Source organism: Scyliorhinus canicula, chromosome 10 (genome assembly GCF_902713615.1).
Source record: "Scyliorhinus canicula chromosome 10, sScyCan1.1, whole genome shotgun sequence".
In the NCBI taxonomy this organism is placed as follows: Eukaryota; Metazoa; Chordata; class Chondrichthyes; order Carcharhiniformes; family Scyliorhinidae; genus Scyliorhinus; species Scyliorhinus canicula.
The window spans coordinates 12,460,942-12,480,096 of record NC_052155.1 but is presented as its reverse complement, the minus strand read 5'-3'; the positions used below and the strand labels follow the sequence as shown (position 1 = coordinate 12,480,096).

General features: G+C 42.4%; 1 protein-coding gene across 3 annotated transcripts in view; it reads right to left on the bottom strand.

Annotated features, from left to right (window-relative positions):
* LOC119972233 (vacuolar protein sorting-associated protein 13B-like) overlaps positions 1 to 19,155 on the bottom strand; it is a 1,046,946-nt gene that overhangs the window by 157,556 nt on the left and 870,235 nt on the right. For all 3 annotated transcript variants that reach the window (XM_038808618.1, XM_038808616.1, XM_038808617.1), the window contains exons 36-38: positions 17,760 to 18,152; positions 7,086 to 7,288; positions 5,301 to 5,502 (exon numbers count right to left, since the gene is read on the bottom strand). In XM_038808618.1, coding sequence (XP_038664546.1) covers positions 5,301 to 5,502; positions 7,086 to 7,288; positions 17,760 to 18,152 — 798 coding nt within the window. The remainder of the gene's footprint in view (positions 1 to 5,300; positions 5,503 to 7,085; positions 7,289 to 17,759; positions 18,153 to 19,155) is intronic.

Sequence of the window (19,155 nt, the reverse complement as noted above, 5' to 3'; positions counted from 1 at the left end):
TACGGGTTACGTGGGTTTAATTAGGGTGATCATTGCTCGGCACAACATCGAGGGCCGAAGGGCCTGTTCTGTGCTGTACTGTTCTATGTTCTATATGTTCTCAACTTGGCTTCCAATTTCAATCCAGCTCTCACCCTCAGTTGCTCCATCTCCCACTCTTCCTTCAACTTCTGTCTCTTTAGGGACAGGATGTCCATCTGTCTATGATGCTGGAAACCTGTCTATAGCTATCTACAATAAGCTTGCAGACCCCCACAACTACCTCGATTAAATTTCCTCCAACACTGCTTCCTCGTCATTCACCTCCTCCCTTCGTATTACTCTGGGCCCCACACTCCCTTTGCTGTCTCCTCCAAGTGCGGAGATCAAATGCAGAATGAGTAATCGCTTTGCTGATCATCTCCATTCAGTCTGTCATTATGATACTGACCTCTCCCTCGTTTGCCTTTTTAATTCTTTGTCCCACCTTGATCTCTCTACCCTCGGTCCCCTACGCTGTTTCAATGAAACTCAAGAGAAGCTCAAGGATTTTTCAATCAGATTCTTGGATTAAACATTGCAGATGCTGGAAAAGCAGTGCCAATTCCAGTATGATAAGCTAGATTTTCATGGGTCAGTGCAAAATGAAGTTCAGATTTCTAAAAAAAATAGACTGCGCCTCCGAATAGTTTTTTGCAACTCAAGGCCACCTCCAGACTAGGTTGCACTCAAGAAATATAAATATCTTTGTACCAGTCAAGTGACCAAAAACTTTTCAGGGGCATTACAATAATACCATGTAGCTGATAATCGGTAAAAATAAATCTGGAGAAATTTGCAAGGTAGTGTCCAACTGATAACAACCTTAAATGTTTATTTTCTACTAAAAAATAAGCACACCATTGAACTTATTTACCATGCATTAAACTCTTTTTGAAGACACTGACCTGAAATATTGTGATTTAATTTTGACGTAGCCATGTGGGAATTGTAATTTTTGTTGTGTTTTAGTTGATCGTGGGCTCACAATAGGAGGACATTCATAATAATGACAATAATCTTTATTATTGTCACAAATAGGCTTATATTAACACTGCAATGAAGTTACTGTGAAAATCCCCTAGTCGCCACACTCCGGCGCCTGTTCGGGTACATTGAGGGAGAATTCAGAATGTCTAAATTACTTAACAAGCACATCTTTCAAACTTGTGGGAGAAAACTGGAGCTCCCGAAAGAAACCCACGCAGACACGGGGAGAACGTGCAGACTCCGCACAGACAATGACCCAAGCCGGGAATCGAACCTGGGACCCTGGCGCTGTGATGGCGGTTATTATACTGACTGTGATATGTGGGCCAACAATCCGCTATAATTTTTTCATCTTGAGAACCAGATGAGCAGTCTAAGTGAGGTACAGCAATTTAATTACATTTAGTGATCATTTCCACTGGGGAATGGAATGCAGCTGAATTGTATTGTGTTGTCTGACGAAACAAATGAAAATATAGAGTGTATGGTTTATTGGCCAAGTTTAAAAACCAGAATTTTACGGCTCCTTTAGATATTATTAAAGTGATGAAATAATTTGAGATTTTGGCAGAAAAATGGCGTTCTTAATTTTTCTGTTGCACGTCAAGGCAGGCCACATTAGCTTCGGTCGCAACATTTGTCTTAGCAATTCCTTTGTGAGAAGGAAGAAAGATGTGCCTTTCTGCAGTGCCTTTCACAATCTCAGGGTGCTCCGAAGTAGATAGCCAATGAAGTACGTTTGAAGTATTGTCACTGTTGTAATGTAGGAATAGCAGCAGCGAATGTGCCCACATCAAGCACCCTCAAACAACAATGTGATAATCACCAGGTAATCTGATTGACATTGGTTGAGGCATAAGAATTGTCTTGCACAGAGAAACAGAGTTAACGTTTCTAGTCCGTACCACTCTTCTTCGGACTTGAAAAGTTAGCTGTTTCTCTCTTCACAGCTGCTGTCAGACCGGCGGAGGTTTTTCCACCATCTGCAGTAGTTTGATTATATTATTGTACTGCCCAATACAGTGGGGAGAACTCCCGTGGCTCCCTTCGAAAAGTGCTAGGCGATCCTTTACGTTTTCGAGAGAGCAGATGGGGCCTGCGTTTAATGTGTCATCTGAAAGGCAGCGCAGCACTCTGACAGTACTGCACTGGAGTGCCAGCCACGACTATGCGTTCAAGGAGTTTGAATCCACAACCCTCTAACTCAGGCATGAGTGCTATCACAAAGCCACATTTATAAAGTGCATAATGGTTTATAGTTTTTAAGCTGAAAAAAGTACTATGTTATATTCAAACGTCGCCAAATTTGCAGATCAGGTTTCCAGTGCGCAAGTCTCAACTATATGCATAGTTTAATGTCCATTAAATGCAAGGGATTGATTTATAGGGTTTAGAATGAAAATATGATGAAACATTGGATTTTATACTGCATGATCTTTGCCAAGCTGCAATTGTACCTTGACCCTTGACAGCCTGAACAATTCTTGATACATGTAGTTTACTTGGAAAAAAAAGATGGAAATAACCTACAATTAAACGTTTTACATCTGGCAAATGTCATGGGGCTAAAGCACGAGTGTTGGCTAAATTCACTAAAAACAAACAAATCGAACATCGCAAACTGCTCAGCGAAACATGCTGATTAGTTCAAATATCGTATACAATTTGTAAAAGAAAAAATTAAGAAACTCTAAACCTTCAGTAAATTTTCTATTCTTTGAAAAAAACATCTGACCATCCATGAAAAAAGTAAACCACAAATCCTCAAAAAATCTTTTCCAAGATCCTTTGCAGTACTGCTGCTCCATACTCAGTCATGATTCGCCCCAAACTAATAGTCAACATAATTCAAACGATTATGAACCAGAATCACTAATATTACTTTAACATTTATCCAAATTAGTTGTTGGGAAAACTAAGGTCATTTTAAGGAATTTATATTTGCATGGAAAATATGGTATAGTTTTAACGGGGTTTCATTTAATGTTTCTGTGAAAGAAAGTTAAACTTATGCTGGACAAAGGTGTTGGTTTTTTTGTGAGGGTTGGTTCAGTTCGAACTGTGCTAAGAGAGGGTTACGGCGTGAGGAGTAGGTAGAGGCTGGTAGAAGTAGCAGGTATAGAAACTGGGGTACTTGTAAGGTAGGAAGGCGTTTGAGTTTTAGTTTTTAGCTGTATTTGTTTGCAGTTGAAGAATAACACCAGGGAGTGATCATCTCAGAACTCTGCCAGGAGAAACTTGGTAGTTTAAGATATACTTTCTAATCTGTGTTTGTTAATCTTAAAATCTGTGTGTATTCGTTAAGCGAAAGGGTATTGCATCATCATCCACTTTTGCTGCTTAATAATTTTTTTTTCTTGAAGTTAGAACTACTTAGCAGTCCTGTAATGCTGGGCATGATTCAACTAATTGGGAACAAAGTCCTATAGCGAGCACGTTTAGCCGCATGGTTCCCGGCACTCACATTGTATCAGAGGCGTCAGTGGGCCGAACATAGCTTGGTTCTGTGCATGGGGATCTTCGTTCGCTGGAACTCCCTAGAGTAGCAAGAGGTTAGGTTGCCATTTTTATATAGTGTCCCAATCTCCTAGGCCCCCGAAGCGACCCCCGACCCACCCCACCCGAATGCACTATGGGAGTGACCCCAGCTCCCCCAACAGACACACAGAGCACCCCCAGCCCGATTGCGGGTGCGCAAAATGATGTCCATGCTAGCAACAGTGCCATCTGGCAACATTTTCAGTGCCAGGCTGGCACCCAGGTGGCACTGCCACGGTGCCAGCCTGGCAGTGCCAGGATACCCAGGTGGCACCAGCAGAACCAGGGCAATCGCCTGCCCAAAGGGCATGAAGCTGGGGGCCTCTGATCCCTTGGGAAACCCCCATAAGTGCGATTCGTCTGGTCCCCTTTTGCAGAGACCAGTACCAAATGGCGCTCGTCCGAGGCAAAAGGGATGAATCCCAAAGTCCCGGTCCCTCCGGAATCTGCACATTGGAGTGAGACTAGCTATCTCATTCTAATATGCAGATTTGCCAAAGAGTGATCCAACACACAATGGGCGGATTTACCTTGCGACGTCTCGTTGGACCTCGCGTGGCTTTGGGAGGCGGGTACCTCCCGGGAGCGGGATCTCCTGGCATTTATCGGCCATGCTGCGCCACGACGACCTGCCTTTCGGGAGCAGCGTGGTCATTGAATCTCCACCCTCTGTTCCTTCACGTTTGAAAAAATAAATAAGAGTTACAGTCATTTGAGCCAGGGTTCCATTCTGGAATAATTCCATCCAGTTACAAATCAATTGGGATTGGAAACACCATCTTAAAAATGACCAACAAGCTCTACTGCATTCTAGCCTTCTCTCTCTTCGTAACAACTCCCCATCTGCCTGCTCAGCATCTCAATGATTTTCTGATTATGGTTCTGTCAGGCATTTTGGGATGATTCCTACATTATTTAAAAAAATGTTAATTTTTAAAAAAAAAACAATACACATAATGAATATTATATCCAAGACAATTATGAAACCACTTATTTAATAGATTTAATTTGTCCAAGTGAAATAAGAATCTTGGGCTCAAAGAATTAAATTGTGAAGCTAGTTTGCATAGACAAGGGGAAGATTTCATCACAAAAAGGGCAGTAGAAACTGGAGCTCATCACCCCCAAAAACTGTGGACGATAACTCAATTGAAAACTGAGATTGATAAGGCTTTTGATAGGCATGGGTTTTCAGAATAAAGGAACCAAGGTAGCTAGCGATAGACTTATAACACAGATCATCCATGATCTAACTGAATGATAGAACAGAGCTGAGGAGCTGAATGTCCCACTCCTGTTCTTATGGTCCAAGAGCAATTCTGTGAGAAAGCAAATACCCCTACTCATCGGCACATTTATCTGTTCCTTTGGCAGCACCTTGCAGATCCTACCATCCAGAAGGACAAGTGCTAGCAGATACATGGGAACACCACCACCTGGAAAGTTTCCCTCAAAGCCATGCACCATCCAACTTGGAAATATATCGGCATTCCTTCACTGTTGCTGGATCAATATTCTGGAACTCGCTCCTTATCAGCACTGTGGGTGTACTTACACTACATGGACTGCAGGGGTTCGAGAAGGCAGCTCACCACCATCTTCTCAAGGGAAATTAGGAAGAAGCAATAAATGTTGGCTTTGCCAGTGACACACACACCATGAATGAATAAAAAAAAGCATTTGAACTGTCTGCTCCACGATGCAAACTGGAGAAGGTGAAGCGAGGTGAATGGATCAGCAATAATTCCACGCACCTGCATCTTGAATGTATTGGAACTGTCCTGTCCTCAAGTCGTCAGAGCTGTGTTCGGTCTTGGAAGCCTGATATCTGCCCATGGCAGATGATGGTTGCTGTGTGTGGTCTGATGTCTGAGACTTGGCATCTTGCCTGAGATAGCCTTGGAGAAGTTCATGTAGCAGATTCAGGCAGTTCAGATGCTCTTGGCCCCAGAATATCTAAATAGACACCATAATAAGAAGGACCAGCACTGATAAGATGCAGGAGAACAAACATATCGCAAATCCTAAGATATAATTAAACAATTTTAGAGGAACTGAGTCTAGCCACTTAGGTTCTTCATTAAGGTGCAGCTGATGATTCTGCGAGACAGGAAGCACAGCCCGATCACCATAGCACAGAAAATTTCACTGGAATTCTAGGCCACTGTCCCTAAATATGGTTGATTGCCTGGGGAAATGGAGTGAATGGCTGCGAATGGCCAGTTACACAGTTTACTGGGGATTCTGCTGGTGACCTTCCAGTGTTGCAGCACGGATTAGTAGATTCAGTGCAGAGTTTCAGGAGCAACTCTGGCTTTGGTATCCAAAACGTCACATAACACGTGGGCCGAGAAATTTTATCACATCCAATTGTGCCTGAATGGTGAGGTTTGATATTGGGCTTCAGGTCTCATTACCATCATACAGAATGCAAAGTTAGGAACATACAAAGCCTTGCCTGGGATACTTTTGAAGACAAATTATTGCAGGATACTCGGCTAACAACTGCAAATTTTAACAAATAAAAAAATACATATGGGCAATAATTTTGTAGTTAATTGCCTGCATTAGAATACCAGTTGCATAGATCCAAAGACTACACAGTCTACATAATATTATAAATTATGAGGTTCCCTAAAATACCAATACTAATAATTAGAAGTGGTAGCAGCTTCACTATGGCTTCAAAATACAACCACACTACCACTCAACCTCTGGAGCCCAAGAGAACATACTATATAAACGCTTACTTAGCATAATGTTTTGAGTAAGCTTAGGTAGCTTTTAAGATTAATTTCAACTTTAGACGTTTTTAAATTTTATCTTCTTTTAATCTTTCATGCAAGATTTTAGAATTTGCTTTCTAAAGGTTGTAAAAAGACTTCCACATCCCAAGGTCATTAATAATAAAAGACTGCCGATTGCATTCAGTGAAGTCTGTGAAACCACCCAGCATCTACAAACTTACAGCCTTCTGTGAATTAGTAAAGTACAGATGCAGAATTCCTCCTGCACTCCATAAAAGGGCTAAAAGGTGGGAAGGATTTATGTATCAGTTCAACTCAAACCAGTCACAATGATCACTTGCCAATAACAGATGTCAAGGGTCATACATAAAATAGAGTTGTGTGCCTGGTGAGCAACATTCATTCTGGAAGTGTTCCTATGGCCAACTGCTCAAGTCTCAATTCCTCTCTCAAAAATGTTACATTGCATCTCTATGGCCGCGAAAACAAAATGCTTTGTGCACACTTCTATTATTTTAAGTGCCTTACAGTATTTATGGTGTATTGGCCGTTTCATCCTATTGCCCTGCAGTTTTGTTTGTTCTGCTCTGATCTTTTTAAAAGTTTATTACTCATACAAAAAAATCAGTACTTCAAATGCAACAGTGTTGAGCTTTACCAGATAACCTGATCATGTTACAAGGGTGCTCTTTGCATGATTTAGAGGGCTGGAAATAAAAGACATTTAGGTCAAACAAGGAACAGACTCATTAAAGACAGACTCTCCCAGACACCATTGCCACCCACACAAACCTGGATCAGTCCAGCTTTCAAGTCGACCAGCGTTTTTGGAACAGAGTGACGTGGGTCAGGGTCGCCGCTGTGCCTGCACCACTTGGCTTCCAGTTGCAGGGTGCAGCAGAATGGGCCAATTAGCGCTCTGGCTCTGTCTCGGAGGCAGGTCTTTACAAGCAGATCCTTCAGTTGGAGTGCAAATGTGGCACCTAAGATCATTCCTAAACAGAGGAAGAAAAGGACGGCAGATTTATTCTCCCTTGGACAACTGCACAATAAATTAAATAGTGCAAGGCTAAAAGAAACATTTATCTTTGCCTTCTTTCTTTCTACAGTTCTTATGAATCAGTTCTCTGATCTTTACATCTGTACGTAATTAATGCAGGATGCCAGCTCCTAAGCAACATTGTGGAATTATGAGCAAACCGTTGAAGCAACTGAACTTTCTGCAATAATTTATGGAACCCAATATATTTTGCTGACTGACTAATCTGCCTTGTAAAGGAAATATAACATGTTCTCTTGTGCTCGATTGAATATTCTGCATACTTGAATGTTTCCAAAACTGTGTTTTAATTCAGGTTCAAGAAGAAATAATTTAATGGTTTCCTCAAACATTGCTCGAAGGCAGAAGCATGAAACATGTCTTTTAAATTGCACACTTACAGATGTTGACTGCAGAAGGCAATTGAACTCCGGGGTGCTATTGAAGGCTGTCCCTTCTCCTCTAATGTTGGAACATGCGAATACTTAATATGCAATTTAAAAGGAGTTATATTCAGTCCAAACTAAACAATGGAACCAAGTTGTTCCATGCTGACATATATTCTGTGGTTCTAACTGTCCCCAACCACACTTTCTGTGGGTTGTGAAAACAAATAATAATGTCCATTGTCGCACCACTTGTAACTTCAAACTGTAGGCTGCACAGCAAAACACTGTTCAAACAAAAAGATTTGCATTTGTGTAGCGCCTTTCATGGCCTCAGGCTGTTTCCAAAGAATTTTACAACCCACGTTGTAGTGAGTGTTATAGCCATGAGGTCTTTTGCATCCATCCAAGAGGGCTGACGAAGCCTTCGTTTAAGATCTCACCCAAAAGGCGGGGCCCTCCCCAAAATGTGCAGCACTCCCTCGGGACTGCACCGAGAGCCTCGCCTTTTGTTTGCTCACGGGTCCCGCAATGGGACTTGAAATGCACAACTTATTGATTCGTCGTCAACACTGAGCCTCAGCTGATTCTGTTCAGGTCTGCGTGCAGCTTTGCGGAATCCATGGTCAACACCATATAACCGGCAGTAAATGTACACAGTGATCTTAAGCAGATGAGATTCTTGTGCATGTCACTTACAACCTTTCCTGTTAACATCATATATATTGACTGCTGGAAACCCATGATGTGCCTTCACATCAAACACAGAGAAGCAGGCACATTTATTATTTTAATCCATCACAGTACTTATTTTCACTTTATTGGGGTACTGTGGTGTTCTTTTACACATCATTTCTGTAGGATTTAATTAAATTTTATGGCTTCAGCCAAGAATCCTGGATGTTTTGTGTCTAACTAGGTTCAAGTAAAGTTCAGGTCAGAGATGAATCAGAAGAAAACACATAGATGGTTATCAATTTCTATGATCTCATCTTGCTAAATCACCGAGCAGGCAGGTAAGCAGCTCGGTATTCTGCAGAGGAACTAATTGCCTCAACAAACCAATGTTGAAAACTACAAATTTGAAAAATGTTGCGATTTCCTTAAAACGTAAATGATTAAAGAATAAAACGGGCTGACCACAGGAATGGTGTCTGATCTTGTTTCAACTTCTACGAATCTTCGTGAAATATTTCAATAAGTGTTTTTTTTAAGAACAATCTATATGACACCAGGCTTCATGCTCAGTTCACTCGGTACTTTTATTTGAATTCTAATTGACTGATCATTGTCAGCACTTCACGACAGAACATTTCTGGAGGCTTTAGGATGTTGCGAGTTCGCAATTTATTGCAGGATTCTAGCCCAGCTTTAGGTGGCGATTTGTATGGCGAACATTCCGACATCTGGACGTTCCTTCTATATTTTACTTCCAGCAGATTGCAAAATACACCTCAGCATAAGGCTAAGGCAGACAGGAATTAAGATCCTGCTGGGGCTTTTGTTTTTAAACCATCGCGAGATTCAGTAAACTTAGCTTTCTGTCAGCTAAATCCCCCCCTTACTTGTTCGTTTCAGCAAGCAGGGGATATGTTGTAATGACATTCAAAATCCCAGCTGTTATTTAGCCAATATGGTCGTAACCTCTTATTGAGTGCTGGGAAGAGAAAGGGTTTAATCTACTTGTGACAACATGTCAAAAGTGACAAAATCAAGGCACCTACACCCAATATTCTAGCAACAGTGCCAGGGGAAATGTTAACGGTGATTTGTATTCATCTCTACAAACCACACTTAGCTTCAATCCCCCATGGTCTCTTTAATGTTTAATTTGTCCTCTGGCTTACACTGACAAAATAATTTATTTCCTGTGGTATAAGCAGCGGTAAATATTTGAGCTGCTTTCCAGGGGTAGAGGATTATTTAATTCCATGTAAAATAGCTTCTGGCTGGGGTAGATTATTCAGTACAGGGGCATATTAACACCAAACAATGGAGACCATTAACATTGGTATTGTATGATCACTTTGGTAACACGAGGGATTTTCTTTTGCGTTGTCGTAATTCACCAATGGATATTTCACACAGAGGCAAGACTAAAAAAGGTTTCATGAAGCAATAAAGTCTTACTCCTATTCATCATTTTGTCTGTGAGCTACTTTAGAAAGTAACCTGAGCCACAGTTAAAAGGACCAAAATAGCTCCCCGGTAGCCGGATGCATAATTACAATGCCTAGTTTAGTTCTGTGCTGGAGAGATGGGTTGATTCCAAAATGGATGATTGGACTGCATAGAATTAGTTGACCTCAGTGAAAAGGGACAAAGTCCTGGGGCAAGGTAAGAGAAATGTCAATATGGCCCCTGCTCTCAATTACTTACCAGTAACCTGTGCTGAAAGTGCGCGTGTCAGGTAAGGAAATGTGATGCACCCAGCCCTGAATAGCCTGCCTGTCAGAAATGACAGCCCTTTGACTCAACATTTATTACAAGAATATTTTCTGTGATATTTTCTGGAATGCACAGCCTGAAGCGGTGGGGGAAGCAGATACAATAGTCACTTTGAAATGATAATTTGGTGAACACTTGAAGGAGGGAAAGTTGCTGGTCTATGGTGAAAGGGCAGAGGAGTTAAACTATTTGGATAGCTCTTTCAAAGAGACAGCAGAGATCAATTAAATAAGTTGTTTAATGTGAGAACAATCTCAATTAGGTGGAGTGGAGTAGGGTGGTGGTGGACTGGAATAGGTGATGCCTCTGTTGAAGGAACAATTGAAGATCCCTCAGACCTTCCTGGTGGGGGATGAAGGTGTAGAGGGATTGGGCATCCATGGGATTTGAAATGGATTATTAGTTCAGTAGCCATAACTATGACACTGTCATTCCGTGTGGCAGCACGGTAGCATTGTGGAAAGCACAATCGCTTCACAGCTCCAGGGTCACAGGTTCGATTCCGGCTTGGGTCGCTGTCTGTGTGGAGTCTGCACATCCTCCCCGTGTCTGCGTGGGTTTCCTCCGGGTGCTCCGGTTTCCTCCCACAGTCCAAAGATGTGCAGGTTAGGTGGATTGGCCATGATAAATTGCCCTCAGTGTCCAAAATTGCCCTTAGTGTTGGGTGGGGTACTGGGTTATGGGGATAGGGTGGAGGTGTTGACCTTGGGTAGGATGCTCTTTCCAAGAGCCGGTGCAGACTCGATGGGCTGAATGGCCTCCTTCAGCACTGTAAATTCTATGTAAAAAAATACCCAATCTCAGCCCCACTTCCTGCGATTCTCGCCCTAAACCTTGCTGTTTCTCCACGTCCTTTAAGATTCTCCTTAAGACTAATCTGTTTGACTAGCCTTTTGACCAAGTACCAAAAGCAATGGGCTAAACGGTTTCTTCCCACATTGAATGATTCTGGTAATTTGTGTTAAATTTGTGATCTTCAGCCTCTATTTTAGCTATTTTACAGTAGTTATGAAAGCACAGATTCAGTGGTAGTTCAGTAAAGAGCTGAAGAACCATTGGCACCACAAAGTCTACCCGAGCAACATTTAGGAGCTTCATGACATAATCTTTATTATTGTCACAAGTCGGCTTACATTAGCAATGAAGTTACTGTGAAAAGCCCCTCGTCACTACATTCTGGCGCCTGTTCGGGTACACTGAGGGAGAATTCAGCATGCCCAATTCACTGAACCTGCACGTCTTTCGGTACTTGTGCTACAGTGCTGCCCAGCAGACTAAGGAGAAAATTGATCAACAATATACCAAAACAAGTTGACTGTTTTTGTCAGACGATGAACCCTAAACTAAATGAAAGCGGTTCCTTTCCAGAGAAAAAGTGAAACTATAGTCAACTACATTTCAATAACTCAAACTGTAAATTATTTGCTTCGCAAAACGCTGCAACCTGCCGGAAATTGTTCCTCATTTAGCCTTAAAGCATAGAGTGGGTTATATTCCAAGTAAGGTTTAAGGTTGATGCACCTCCCTTTTATTTGTTCCTCCAATAATTTATAGTTGAAGCCCAGCTTTGAGGAAATCTTAGTTAAATAGTTGGGTTGTTTTATGAATATAATTGATTAGAAGCTTTCCAGACTCTTTGAAGTTCTGAAGGGTACAATGAAGGAAAGAATGAAAAATGTGCATTTATATCGCACCTTTAACATCGTAAAATGCTTTGCAACCGACTAAGTACTTTGAATACATTACATCATGCGCTATAATTATTATCAAAATATAATCTTGAATGGATTGTAATCTCAGACATTTGACCATAACAGTGAAATTTAATGAGAGGGAATTTGAACATTTTTGTCTACAGTATACATTACATAGATTTGTTTTGTTATCAATTGACTTTTAAAAACATCTACCACATCTTGAAATATTAGAGTGTGCAGTGATAATGATAATCTTTAGTAGCATCACAAGTAGGCTTACATTAACACTGCAAGGAATTTACTGGGAAAGTCCCCCAGTCGCCACACCCCGGCGCCTGTTCGGGTACACGGAGGGAGAATTCAGAATGTCCAATTCACCCAACATACACATCTTTCGGGACTTGTGGAAGGAAGCTGGAGCACCCGGAGGAAACCCACGCAGACACAAGGAGAATGTGTAGACTCCGCACTGACAGTGACCCAAGCCGGGAATCGAACCCGGGTCCCTGGCGCTGTGATGCAACAGTGCTAACCACTGTGTTACCGTGCCGCCCATACCGTAAGCTGGTCACAAAAAAAACAAAGTGCATTTATATAGAGCTCGTTGGGTAGAAAATCACAGAGGTCTTAGCAGAAGTTAGAAAGGCAGACCAAGCCATGGAAGGAGATATTAAGAGGGATAAAGAAATGGCAATATGTAAATCCTCTCACACCCTCAGGGTGTTTCAAATTGCTTTACAGCAAATGAAGTACTTCTGACGTCTAGTCAGAAAGCGTGACAACCAATTTGCTGGACAGCCAATAATACAGAAAGCGTGACAGCCAATTTGCACAGAGAAAGGTTTCACAAACAGCAATGGAATAAATGACCAGACTATCTTGTTTTAGATGTTGGCTCAGGGTTAAATGTATTTAAGTAATTTGCTTCAGGAATCAGCAGTCACTAAGAAGTTACACATAATACCTGTGATGTATCAGTTAGAATGATGAGCCTGACGAACATCAGTCATGAGGACAATTTGTTACAAATATGTCGACACAGTGTACCCGAACAGTGTGGCGACGAGGGGATTTTCACAGTAACCTCATTACAGTGATAATGTAAGCCTACTTGTGACCCTAATAAAGATTATTATTAGCTAGGACATTGGAAGACAATGAGTCACAGCTGAGACTTTATCAAAAAGCTATTAAAACAGATGGGCCTGAGTTTTACCTTCAGGGTTTGCCCGAAGTTGGCGTGACTGGAAGCGGATGTATAAACCCGCCCTTGGCCAAGATTGTGCTGTTCACACGATATTACCCTGGCTGGTCAATTAAGGCCCGTCCAGCATGGAACGCAACTACCAATAAGCTTTCCAATGTGCAAGATGGGAAAGCGTCAGATCCCATAGGGACCATCTGCAACCATTAAAATAGGACTCAGTGTTTCTTGTATATATTAATGATTTGGAATTAAATAAGGGAGGCATGAATAGGAAATTTGCAGTGACACAAAAATTGATTGTGTAGTTTATAGCGAAGAGGATAGCTGTTGTCCCCAGAATGATATTAATGGTTTGCTTGAATGGGCGGGAAAATGACAAATTTAATTCAGTCCAGTGAGGGTAGTGCATTTGTGGAGGACAAACAAAGCAAACAAATACTCAATAAATGGAAGGGTATTGTGAGGGGTTGAGAAAGTGAGAGACCTTGGAGTGTATGTCCACAGATCCCTGAAGGTGGCAGGACAGGTGGATGCGGTGGGAAAGAAAGCTTATGGAATGCTTTCCTTTATTGAGCGAGGTATTGGATACAACAGCAGGGATGTAATGATGGAACTCTACTGGTTGGGCCACAGCTGGGATTTTGTGTACATAATTGCTCTGGAGAGAGTGCAGAGGATAGTTACAAGAATGTTGTCAGGGCTTGAAAATTGCAGGGATGAGGAGAGATTGAGGAGGCTGAGGGTGACTTAATTGAGGTCTACAAAACTATGAGCGGCCTAGATAGGGTAGATTGGAAAGACCCGTTTCCTCTGGTTAAGCAGTCAATTACCAGAAGGCATAGATTCAAGGTGATTGGTGGAAGGGTTAGAGGTGGCGTGAGGAAAGATCTCTTCACCAGGCGATGGTGGACATCGGAAATTCACTGTTCAAATTGGTGGTTGAGGCTGAAATGCTCAACTAATTTAAAATATAATTGGATCTGCATCAAATGTGCTGTAACCTCCGAGACTACAGGCCAGGTGTTGGAAAGTGGGATTCAAATGAGTGGCGAGTTTCTTTTCTCGTTTTTGGCCGACGCAGAAACAATGAGCTGCACAACCTCTTTCTGTGATGTAATTGTTCTATGGCTCTAAGCCCACTGCTACCTCGACTACACTTCCTCGCATCCTGCTTTTATTAGGGACTCCATTCCATTCTCCCAGTTTCCCCATCTCCATAGCATCTGTTCTGATGATACTAGCTCCCACACCAGCACTTGGATATGTGTCCTTTTATCCTCAACTGAGGATTCTCAAACATCATAGTTGACAAGGCTCTCAAAATGCGTCCGACCTATTTCTCGCCCCTTCCCTTCTCTCCCGGAACCATGGCAGGTTTCCCCTTGCTCTCACCAGCCTCCTTGTTCAACGGATCATCCTTCGCCATTTCCATTACCTCCAGCATGACACCATCCTCAAACACATCCTCTTCTCTCTTCTCTTTCAGCATCCCAAAAGGACCATTCCCTCCATGTCATTCTGGGCTGCTCCTCCATCGCCCCCAACACCAGGTCGCCTTCCCATGGCACTTTCCCATGCAACTGCAGGCGATGCAACACCTGCCCTTTTACTTCCATTTCTGAGTTTCTAACAGCCTTCAGCAAAGTCTTTGACAAGGTCCCACATGGGAGATTGATCGAGAAGGTTGAAGCTCATGGAATTCAAGGAAATCTGTCAAGATAGATCCAAAACTGGCTTAGTAATAAGACACAAAGGGAGGTAGAAGGTTGTTCGAGTACATGGAGGCTGGTATCCAGCAGCGTACCACAGGGTCCCGTATTGTTTGTTGTATATATGTATAGATTATTTTGACGAGAACATAGGGGGAAATAAGTGGGCGGGATTCTGTGATCCTGAGGCTAAGTGTTGACGCCGTCAGAAGCGCGTGCACAGTGACACCAGCCGTAACACGTGCATGCGTAGTGAATATAGAACATACAGTGCAGAAGGAGGCCATTCGGCCCATCGAGTCTGCACCGACCCACTCAAGCCCTCACTTCCACCCTTTCCCCGAAACCCAATAACCCCTCCTAACCAAGCAATTTAGCATGGCCAATCCACCTAACCTGCACGTCTTTGGACTGTGGGAGGAAATCGGAGCACCCGGAGGAAACCCACGCACACACGGGGGAAACGTGCAGACTCCGCACAGACAGTGACCCAGTGGGGAATCGAACCTGGGACCTTGGTGCTGTGAAGCCACAGTGCTAGCCACTTGTGCTACCGTACTGCTCGTTGGCTCCCTTCTCCGCCCTGGGCCCGACTCAACATGTGCAGGGCCACAGGTGCCGGTACGGAAGAAAGGATGCCCCCAGCCAGAGAGGCCAGCCCGCCGATTGGTGGGCCCCGTTCGCAAGTCAGGCCACATCGGACCCCCCCCCCCCCCCCCCCCCCCCAAAACAGGCCACCCCCGGACCCTTCCACGCCGAGGTCCCGCCGGCTGAGAACAGGTGTGAATGGCGACTGCGGGACTCGAGTTTTTTATGACGGCCACACGGCCCATCCCAGGCCGAGAATTGGCGGCACCGCGCCAACCACCTATCTACACAATTCCACAGTATGCTGCTCTTTATTCATGAGGGTGGGTCAGGAGACCTCTATGACAATAGTTTTCACTGGTAGGATTATCAACAGCACAGTGGTTGTACCTACACCTCAGGAACTGCAGCGGTTCAAGAAGGCAGTTACCACCACCTTCTGAAGGGCAACTAGGGATGGGCAATAAATGCTGGCCTAGCCAGCGATGCCCACATCCCGTAAGTGAATTTTAAAAATCAAGGTACACTTCTAGAAACTCTCTCCGATGGTGTAGTTCTCCAGAGTTCCTTAGCAAATAACCAACCAATAATTCGCTGGTTCCCTGTTTGGAGAACAAAAACAACACTTTAGCACCTCAGAGCTATTCACACAGCTTTTAGATATTTTTTGACTAGCTCGTACAATGCTTGAGTCTCCTTTATCACAAACAGTAAAACTGACGACTGCCTGAGAGAGATTTGCTTCTTCTCCAGACGAGAAATTAGTATTTTCCTCTTTCTGTCTCTGTCTGTTTTCCCTTTGTGATGGCATCTGTGTCTTCACCCTCCATCTTCCTGTTTGTAGCTCTACTTTGTGTCTGCAGCTCTCCCATCTGGCCAGCCACATGCCTTCTGGTCTTAACTTCCTTCTTGTCGGTATTGACTCCAGGTTGCATGGACCAGTATATCTTATTATCCAAGAACATTATGTTCCCTTCACAATAGATAGAAACTTTTGAAAGTTTTTTCAAATACTCTTTAAAAACAATTACAGATTCCACAGATTATTTAAGGAAATTATGAATTTTCCTGACTATATTGCTTCCGGGTGAAATGTCAACGCACCTCCCTCTCGCATCCACCTCAGAATGATAACAATGCCCACTGCATTTGATGTTACAGAGTTTATATTGCATGCAGTCTACGGCCTTGAGAATGAAAAATGAGCTACTGCTGGCTGCAGTTTTATTCTGCACAGTTTTCTGCTTCCTGATGCACTGTTGCAGGGGAATATCTTATCAACAAACAACATTTTAACAGAAGATACATGATGGATCCTGCTGAACCTCTGGTGGCATTTGGAATCTGCTTCACCAAACCCCACATTTGCACAGTACGATTATGCTTCAATTTCTAAGCTAATAACAAAGACACCAGAGAGATAGCACCAGATTCTGTAAGTTATTGGTCTGAATAATGCGAGTGAATTCAGCTTGAAAATACAAGACGCATCTAAAATATATGAGCATGCATTTGTTCTTTTAATATAAAGTTTCACAACATGGGTTTGGTTAGAAGCGAGAACTTACTCTTCATTTGGATGTAACCAGCTGACTTGAGCAACTCAAGAGATCAGCAATGGCAGCAAACGACTCATCTGCACAGCAAAACTCACTTTGTTCTTTTTTAATATGCTTTCCAAAAGTCACCCGTATTTAAATTTCAAAAACTTTATACACATGGAACGGCATATACAGTACTAATATTCAACAGTGTTGTTGAATAACAATGGCCAACAGGTCATCTCTTTGCCGAATGCAACTTTAATCCAATTGATTAGACTGTGATTAAACTTTAAAACAAGGTGACCTCTTGGCTTGCTCTAAAAGATCAGAATATATGTGTACTATATACATGAGTGTGCACACACTACGTCTGTATGTACACTTTATAAATATGTTTGAATTGAGGCAAATTTACGATCAAAAAAGGAGAAGTATACATATTATTTAGATCCACAAGAACTGAACTACGCTCAACTGTACTTGAACAATTTGCCAATCGAGATGAGATCTGATCGCTCCTCCCTCTCCAATTAGATTGATTAGAACAGATAAGTGCTTGATGGCTGCCGCAGACACGCTGGGTTTTCTGTGCTGCAAGACTCTATAGACATTGTGTTCTAAAGCCTAATATTAAAAAAAAACCTTTGGCGAGGAGATGGCCACTTAACAAGAGGCCCAGGAACAAATTGTTTTTAAGTTTCTAGCCCTTTCCCCACATGATCACAGGAGAAATGGTATTTCAATTAACAGCGGTACATCTGAACAGAATTATTTTTTAGCCGTTATTCATGAACTCGTAACAATAAATCAGCACGGTGTAACCTGGAAAAACAAGTTTTGTTACTCACCTGTGGGTTTGGGTCCAGCCTTTATATCAAGGCTGCCTTTGAGGCTCGAAAGGCAGGTGAGAATGGCAGGCCTGTCAGGATGAGGTACAGTCTCCATTACAACAACAATCTGAGCTGTGAGGATGGAAAACCTTTGAAAGAAGGATACCGTTTTCCAAATGCTTCCTTGACCCGCTGCCCCGTCTGTAAACAATCCAGCTTCATTCCTCATACCACATGCTGATGTAAACATCTCCTCCTTACTGTAAACTGTTTCGGGGGAGACTGCAGCTTTGGAGGTGATCTCAGAACCATATCTGGGCAGGATTCTCTTTAAAAAATTTGTTGCTTGATCCAGTTTGACAAGGCTTAAGTTGACTTTCCAGGGACGGGATAATTCCAAATGAACTTCAGCTGTTTTTTTAACAAAAAAAAGAACAGAATGTTTAAAAAAAAAATCCATCCACATTGAAGAAAATACCAGTCACAGACTGTGACATACATGTCAAATCAAAGAGGTTGGTCTCGTTACTTTGCTGAACATGTCATACACAGAACCCGGGTATATCTAAAAAATACAATTGCATTGGGCAGTTTTTCGAGGAAGTGGGGGTGAAGAAACTAAACAAAACCCATCTGTATGGGAAAATTAATCAGTTTTCAGAGGCCTGTTTATATGATTTTGTTTTTGGTTACTGGCGAAAATTACAGTAACACACACAACCATCCTAAATTATGGTTTTAATAGTTGGAAATTCCCATCAACTTAAATATAGTTTGTTACCCAGGTCTGAAGGAATCAATACTTCGAACAACACAATTGTACCAGAACATCCTCAAACACAAGTCTTTGTTTAAATCTCTGTTAAACTCAACGTAGCCAGCAGCCATCGGATCGTCAAGAGGAGTGAGAACCTTCATATTCCTCAAAAGCAAGCTGCTCTATTTACCTTCTTTGAAGTAAAACATTGAACCAAAATTTACCCAAGAGCACATCTTGTACGTATTAGTCAATTTGTCAAATCCACAGGCTCCTTACCAACACTGAGAGAAATACAAATCAACTAATTTTTAAACAATACATTATATGCCACATAATAAATATCGAGTTACGATGATATGGCGTGGCACGTTAAGTAATGGACAATTGGGGTTACAAGAGGTGTGCACAGTCCTAGGGTGGTGCTGGGCCTACTTATGCCACAAGTTAAACTAGGAATCCCATGCGTGTCTGCAGTGCGTCCTTCGAACATATGTTACTCTGTGGCAGGCTGGCTCTGCTTTAACTTTGCATTTGTCTTTTATTAAAACGAAAAAATGGTCACTGCTGTTGTAAGGGAGTAACTAACAGACTACTGGACTGAGTTCTGTTAACGACTAAAAGACCACGTTAAAATTAAATATCACAATGGACTCA